Genomic DNA, 8,698 nt, shown 5'->3' with positions numbered 1-8,698 from the left:
ACCTACAGCTCTAGCGTGTGCACAGACTGAACACACAAAGACAGAAAACCTTGAGGCTTTGCAAACATACAGACATCACATTTGTTAACATAACATTTGGTAGTGAAAGCTTATGTGATGTCATCTCAACGACAAATTTCTGTTTGGTTAACAAACAGAAACTGGTTGAGAATTACCCTACAGATCAGAAAATTATCCATATGACAAAAATAATACAACGCAAATATTACAAAATGTGACTATATGTATGTATGTATGTGTATGTATGTATATGTATATACTATATATATATATATCGTTGTTTATTTTTGCGTGCAGCCCACGAGGACAACTTACATGTAATTATTTATATTCATAATTATGATGCAAGTTAATTATTAAAACGTTTTCTGCTTTCTGTAAGTCTTATTTAATTTCCACTTTGTATGTGTGACCTATCATGTACTTTTCACACACAACTTATAGAATAAATGATATAAACTGAAATGTTCTCATGGTTTAAATAAATCTTAGGCACATTATTTACCAAATTTGTTGTTCATGTCAATGTCAACCCTATTTATAATTTGCTGCTCAAGTCTTTTTTTGGCTCAGAATTAAAAAAAAAAATTCTCTTTTGTTCTTTTCAGGTGGAGTTTATTTCCATTCTCTCCAGCACACCCTCTGGAAAGCCCATCATTTAATGAGTGCGTGCTAACTCTGTTTGTGAGTGTGCATATGGTCCGCTGAAAGAGGAGATAACTCCACAGAGTCTGAAAAGGAAGTGTCGGCATGGCTCAAGGCACTCCCTTGAGGCCGCGCCCCCCTGAGATTCTTATGTAATGCCTCCTCATCTGCTAATAGACGTCAGCTGGGCCTGATACACACACAAACACACATAAGGAAGTCCCTGAACTGTCCCAAGAGAGAAGTTGAACTCTTGTCCATTGTTTTCTCTTTGAACCCCTCTTCCCTCAATCCCCACATAAGCACCTGTACATCCTGGGATTCCTCCGCGCTCCAACGTTTTCATTTCAGAATTTCTCTACTGACCTGGATCAATTCCCTGGAGATTTGAGGTGTGTGCGAGCAAAGTGCTGCTCTTCTCACCTGTTTTTGTCTCTGCGCAAGCTCCATCAAGAGAGGTGTTTTTGCCGGACCATTCTTCAAAGAGCGAGAGTTTGATCTAATCAGCCATGCAGGTGTAAGCCTGTTTACTAGTGAAGATACTGGCCTGTTCTTTATAACTACCCTGTGGATCAGCAATGCTTCGACACAGGAGAGACACACACGAGGCTCCATTTCTTAAGGTGCAGTGTAGCACACATTGGTTGAAATGAAGGAGAGACATTTTTATATTTTCTGATAGTGTGGACGGTGGGGGGAAACTGTTAACGGTTGTGACTGCCGTCTGATTCCTTCATTGTCGTTGCTCCCTTCAAAACTGAACTACCCCAAAACTGAGAAAAATCCTCCAGGACCTTTCTTTGTCTCTCGCCTTTTCATTTTTTTTATGTATATTTTGGTGATCTATTCATCTCCCATTCACAGCAGAAGAAAACAATTTGGCAACTTTTGAAATCCTTAAACTGACTACAGGGCTGCTTATCAAAACATCAAACTCAAATAATATATATTTAAAATATTTGTTAGCATCAAAAAAAGAAAACTTCATAAACATTACTCTCCTCTACCTCTTATTTCATACAGTACCACCAAATTTTTCTCATAAGGTAAACCATTTTCAAAATTTTGGTTACATTTTTAAGCATCACTGAAGATTTAGGCTGTGGAAGTGGTTAGACGTTTGAGGAGTAAAAAAAAAAAAAAAAAAAAAGCAATTCCCATATTCCAGTCATTTTTCTTGGCATTTTATAGATTTTTTTTTCCTAAGCCTTTTAAGTTTGCTTTTTCAATAATTATTTTACATGACCAAAATAGTAATATTTAGACTTGACAAAGTATAGAAGTTTTGAGCAAATTTTGTTCAGTAATTGGCTTTATACATTTAATAATTTATAAGCGTCCAAACATCAGAAAATTTAATTCAAGAATTTGCTGAAACCCAAAATTTCTTCAGTTTACAACTTTTTTTAAATATATATTTTTTAATCATTTTTAACTTTTTCCAAATTATTTCTTTTTTTTTTTTTTTTTTTTTTTTTTTTACTGTTAAAACAATGCTCATCTTGTGGCCTTTTTTTATAATGCTAAAAGGACAACGACTTCTCCCTTAGTCTTTCTTTGCATTTGTGCTGTCTCAACAACACAAACACACTCCCAAACGGATAATTTTCCGGGGCGTGCTGCCATCCTGCCCCCTGGGTGATGCCGAGCAGCAGCATGAGTGGGGGTGTGTCTGGACCCACTTCCCCACCCCAGCCCACCGTTCCATCCAGGCCTCTCCGGCCTAGTCGCTACGTGCCGGTCTCTGCGGCAACGGCCTTCTTGGTTGGATCAACCACACTCTTCTTCTGCTTCACGTGAGTACACACACATTTACTAACATTGATTGCTGCAATCATTTTTGATGGATGAGTCAACACGTACTGGTGAATAACAGTGTTTCTGCACAATGGAGTGAATAATGGCATGTGTTTGCATAGAACCCGCTCAGAAGTACCAATTTTTTTTTTACCTTGAATGATTTTCACTGGAGCAGTTAACTAAGATATTCTTACATTTTCAGGGCTCCTGACTGTGACCAATTGGTTGCATTTTGTGACCTTTTTTCCAGTCGGTGCAACTAAATCTTGCACAACTAATAAGAGCTGCTATTTCTGTTGCATATGTATATATGTATATATGAAACCTCAATCAGCAAAGAAAACAAAAGCAGAACGAAACCGCGTTCGGAGCAATAATAGACAGCACAGCGCGAGCTCACAAACAGGTACTCGCGGGCCGATCTTTGATCACCCGATAAAGTTATTACACAACGCTGGGAGGTCCAGTGAGAAGCATTCAAATTCAGAGCAGAACTGTTATAAACCATATCAGATCTAGCAGCACTGATGTGGAAACCAGGAGAAACTTTCTGCCAATTATGAAGTTATAGAAGGCTTTCCAGTCCTCAAATCACCAACATTCACCATAGATTTAATGTAGTAATTCTAACTGTAACCATGGTATTGTGGTATTTTTTTTTTTACATTATTCATTTCAGGGATAGTACAACCTCTTTGAGAGTGAAATAATAATTATGTGCAATCTGTAAATTCTTGTCAATTTTGTAAATGCTTGGTATTGTGAATTTGCATATGCGTTACTGTACGAGTAGCCTATGTCTGTGACGTGACCTGAATCAAAACTTAAATGAGGTAGGGCTGGGCGATATGACCTAAAAAAAAAAATGTGTATAAAAAAAAACTTGCATCATAAGAAGTGTATTGTGATTGTCAAAACATTTGGTAACTAAACAGAATTTTATTAACTTTAGTGACAACACAATGTTTACATGGTACAATGACTGGTATGCTACTGTTTTTTTATTATTGCTTGACACAAATTTCACAATTTCGTTCATTTCTTGTGATTTGATTCTGATCTTGATTCAATATCGATTCCTTTGGATAAATGACAAAAATAAGACCACTCTACCGCACACTGTTGACTTTACTCTTTTATTTTATTCAAAGTGAACAACGCATTTCGCATATAGCGTCCTCAGGTTCGCTCAGTTATGGTCTGAGCTCTCAGGTGTCTCTTAAGTACCTTGAGTCACATGATCAGTTGTTCTTAAAGTCATAATATTTAAATGCCAATATCAACACATTCCCATAAATACCCAGTTAAGAAAATGTAGTTCACCTCCTCAAATAAATCAACACAATATATACATAATTATCATCATCAAATATATACATAGTTATCGTCATCAAAAGCCCAACAAGAGCCGTTCCTGCTATCTACCTGCACCTACCAGGCTGTGCATGGACCTTGGTTTGAATTGGTATCCTTTCGATAAATATTAGGTACAGTTGATACGTTAATGTGTTATGTTAATTGTTCTCCAAAAACAAAGATCTCACCTGTCAGCTGGTATTATTATTAAAGGGGGGGTGAAATGCTCATTTTCACTCAATCTCCTGTTAATCTTGAGTACCTATAGAGTAATATTGCATCCTTCATATCTCCAAAAAGTCTTTTGTTTTATTATATTTTTAATTGAAAGATCGACTGTACCGAGTCTTTCCGGAAAAAAACGAGCGGCTGGGGGCGGGCCGTGTGGGCGAAGCTAAAGATGTGCTTACCCGCCTAGCTAACAACACACAGAGACATTTGTTCAACAGTTTTACTCACCGTTCCAACGCACGACCGCGAAACTTTATCATTGTGACTGCTCGATCCTTAAGCATTAGACGATCTGCAAATCCGTAGATCTGGGCTTTGTTTATAAAACAATCATCGTCGAAATGCAGGGAACAACAGTCTTACACAACTCCGTTTATGCTCAAGAAAACAAACTCCATCCACGGGTTCCTTAACGCTGGGTTCTTTGGGAATCTGTGCAGGGTTGTCTTGCCCTGGCAACCAAAAACACACTTCTTTGGTGACATTGACTTCCCAAAAGCCGGGCAGGGCGCTTTGATGGCGAACTGCTTTCACTCTCTTGCTCTGGTCTACGAGTGCGCGCGCGGCCGCGATCTTACCGGAGAAATGCCCTTAGGACCCATATAAGGAAATTCCGCTCTATCTTACGTAAGACAGAGCCATACTCGAAAAAAAACTTTCCGAAACTTGTGACAAACCGGAAGGAGTATTTTTGGAACAAAAATACTCCTTCAAACGTACAACTTAGTTTTTGAAACTTTGTCCATGTTTAGCATGGGAATCCAACTCTTTACCAGTGTAAAAAACTCAGTATGCATGAAATAGCATTTCACCCCCCCTTTAAAGGTTAAAAATAACATCTTATTAAATATACAAATTAAATGTGTTTTTTATAATAACAACGTTATAATATTTTAATGATATAGGTAAAAATATAATAAATATGTTATATAGTTATCATATTAAGCAAAATACTCCTCTCTAAAGCAATTTTTTTAAAGTCCAACTAACGTGCTATGGTCATTAAATGGCTTTCCTGCGGTAAATGTAATGTTACGTGACATTGTTCTCCAGCTGTTTTATGGACCTCTTTCCACGGTTGAAAAACACTGATCGATCGATTTTATTACATTTCGGTAAGCTGAACTGTATCTTTCAAATTACCTATTGATCATTCGTGTTTATTTACTATTAACTAGTAGTAAGAAGTAACAGATGATCGCTGCTTGAACTCTGTCAGCAATCTGTCACGTCACATTTACAAGCGCCAAAGCGGTGTTTATTGTTTGAATTTCGTAATTAAATTGACAGAATCTGAGAGCTGAGAATTTGTTTTATATCAATAGTAACCTTCTCTGTCTTGTCTGTCAGTGTCAGTGTCCTCTTTGCTTCGCGATTTTTCTCTGCGTGAGAAAATGGATGTGTGGCGATGTTAAAGAGAAAACCGATTTTCATTCAAACAAATCGACCTAAACTACACATTGAAGCTAATCAATAAAATCGATTTATCACCCTGCCCTAAAATGAGGTAACATTAAGTTTGAACAAATGTAGGTGTTCTTTGAGCCGAAAAAGATGCTAATGCAGCGGTTAAAGACATCTGTCTAGCACATAAAAAAAAAACAATGGAAAAGTAGTACAGTGGAAATAATCTTAGTTCATGTGTTATGTGTAAACTAGGGTCGACACCATACCATAAACACATCTTAAGATACTACCAGATTATTTTTTTCTTGATACCAAGTAGTATCACGATGCATGCGGTATTGTATTAATTCATAATTCAAATCTACTAAATGAACCAAATTTTCATGCTCGGAGAAGCGCAACAGTTCTGCTTTTTTCAGAACTATTTTCATTGGCGAAATAGAGAGAAAACATCAATATTGACAATTTTGTTTCAAGTATTTAATATCCTTTTGATAAGAACCGAGTGCAAATGCCGCTATGAACTAACTAACTATAACTATAAACTATTACGCCTGTCCCATAAGTGGTCAAATGAGCAACAACGGACAAACTGAGTGAATAAATTGTTATATAAAGATATTGTGATGTTGAAAAGTTGTTTCTTTTGATAACATGAAATACTAAATACCTTGTATATTCCTTTCTGGGTATCTTTTATCACTGCTATAACCAACAGAAACATTAGGTTATACTGGTTAGTTTCTGTAAAAAAAAAAAATCTAAATCTACCCAAACTGAAGTGCCATAAATTTACATTAGAAAATGGCACAATCTTGTCTGATGATGATGTAGCTGCAAGGTAGAAGTGTAGTAGCAGTATAGTGAATGTCACTGCTGTCACTTTTTAGCATTACTCCAGTTATTTTAATACTGAGATGTGGTACATTCTCAGATGTGGCTCATTTAGTCTTTTTTATTATTATTATTGTTGACGGCCTGATTCTAAGGAATGCGCTTCTAATAATATCCTCAGTTCAGAATATGTTAATGTTTAATACAGCGGGCTGTCTTGAATGTCAGAAGGATTTTTCATACAGCTTAGAATATCACATTTTACCTCGGCTGTACTGTGTTAAAAGGCTTTTTTGCTTAATAATCTATATTTTAGGAGTTTTAACTTCCTAGTTCATGTCTTAGATGAGGCAACATTAAAGATTTTTTTCTACTCATGATTTTTACATTTGGAAAGCACATAGTTGACAAATCTAGTATAGCATTTCTGGTTTTAGGAGTCACGTTCCTACCAATGTGACTAACAATTTAGTATACAAAGTTACAAGAAAATACAAGAGCAGGCATACACAGGACCTATGTAGTTTTTATTTACAGCAAAACCCTCTCTAAAGTATTCTGCTAGGACTTAATAGATTGACCTAGTGACACTGAAATGGACATGAGATTGATGTTTATGTAAATCTTGCATGATAAGCTCCTTAATGTTGCACCGAATTGCTTGTGCGCACAAATGATGAGGTCCGTATGTTTATTCAGCATCAGCATTTAAAGCACAGTAAGAGCTGTTTTCTCTTGTTGAAGTTGAGAAATCACATTAACTTCCTTTTGACGTCTTGTGCCCTGGATTTTTTAAGTCATGACCTGTGAATACAACAGAAACATAGTCATCATGCCAAAAATAACCAGTCCTTACAGTTGGCACACAAGAGTAAATACGGGGGGCTTAAGTCAGATGCTGTGTCACGTCTGTTCATTCTTGTCATTTGCCCCTTCTGATCCCTCTTTTCTCACCAACCCCTCAGATTAAACATCGAAAGGCAATGAAAATAGGCCAACATCTATTATGAAGTACCACCTTCCTCTATTTTTTTTCTTTCATTTCTCTCTTCTCCCTTTTTTGTCTTCCTACATTGCAGGTTTTGTGGTGGTAACTTTGTGAAATGTTGTTGTTATCTGCATTTGTCTATATCGCTTGTATAGTAGTAAAACATGCTACTGAAACAGTCCTTAAATTATTAAGTTTGTTATTAAGAAAAAAAGTTACAATATGAAGACTTCAGATGCAAAAACCTAAGTCCGTCTAACATTTTTTCTTTTAAATTAGGCTAGCATTTTTATCAGGCTCCTATATTTCGGTTAAGTAATTTCACTTTAATGTCAATGAAAAGGTTAAACGAGCACTAAAGAGCTGTTCTTTAATGTAGGTAATGTCCGTTTCTGTCATTTAACACATGAAACACTGTTTACAGGCTACTCGTGAAATCCTGTCATTGTCACTGTAACAATTTTCTACAGCCTGAGAACGAGCAGAATTATTAGGTTGATGATAGGCCTGCACAATATATCGTATAAGCATCAATAATGCGATGTGCGCATCTACGATAGTCACATTGCAGGATGTGCGATGTCAAGCATAGGGATCGTAGTTGATCCGTACGGGCCTTCATAGAAGCAAATATGATGTGTGTGATTTGTGTCATCCTGTGTCCCATTAATACCTTTCTTTCTTTCAGGTGCCCTTGGCTTTCAGAGCAGTTTTCTGTTGCTGTGCCCATATACAATGGCATTATGTTTCTCTTTGTTCTGGCCAACTTCTGTATGGCCACCTTTATGGATCCTGGCATCTTCCCCAGAGGTAGTGAAACAATCTTCGATATGATGTGTCTGTGTGCTTAAGTATTACAGCTGTTGTAGTATGTGGGCTTAGTGACTGCCTTATTGGAAAAACAAACCTGTTTGAGAGTAGAAAATACAGGAATTGAACTGAATTGGTGTATATTTTTCCCTTATTAATAAATCTGCTCTTTTAAATTCTGTTTTTTTTATTATTATTTATTGAACTGACCTTGGTGTACTAAACTTCAGCTAAAGCAATCTTAAAGCAGTGTTAGTAACTAAAACTATAAATGAAATATAAAAATTAGATGAAAAATGATGTTGCCTTGGAAACTAACTGAAATAAAATTATTTGAAGTTGAAATAGTAAAATTACTTACTAAAACTGAAATAAAAATAAATGAATTCTAAATAGACACATAAAACTAATAAAAATGTCAATTTAAAACTAAAAGCTAATTTTAAATAGTAATGAATACTGTAATAGTATATAAAGATACTATAATAAAACTGCCTTAAAGTTGATGTGAAAACATACCCAGTGCATTTTACTATCCTAATGTTTCTTAGGCCCTGTTCACACCAGGTATTCAGATCGGATAACAAGTGGATGATGCTAAATGCA

The 8,698-nt window shown here is 36.1% G+C and overlaps 1 protein-coding gene across 2 annotated transcripts in view; it reads left to right on the top strand.

The window, feature by feature from the left end:
- Window positions 1-2,147: 2,147 nt before the first annotated feature.
- The window catches only part of zdhhc5a (zDHHC palmitoyltransferase 5a), a 25,325-nt gene continuing 18,774 nt past the window's right edge, over window positions 2,148-8,698 (top strand). For both annotated transcript variants that reach the window (XR_014029907.1, XM_081361609.1), the window contains exons 1-2: window positions 2,148-2,462; window positions 7,971-8,092. Coding sequence is in view for 1 of the 2 variants with exons in the window: in XM_081361609.1 (XP_081217735.1) it covers window positions 2,308-2,462; window positions 7,971-8,092 (277 nt within the window). In the remaining variant the exon portion in view is untranslated. The remainder of the gene's footprint in view (window positions 2,463-7,970; window positions 8,093-8,698) is intronic.

Source organism: Scardinius erythrophthalmus (assembly GCF_964197995.2).
Source record: "Scardinius erythrophthalmus genome assembly, chromosome: 3".
Lineage (NCBI taxonomy): Eukaryota > Metazoa > Chordata > Actinopteri > Cypriniformes > Leuciscidae > Scardinius > Scardinius erythrophthalmus.
Note: the sequence above shows the minus strand (reverse complement) of the source record. Positions and strands in the feature narration are given on the sequence as shown.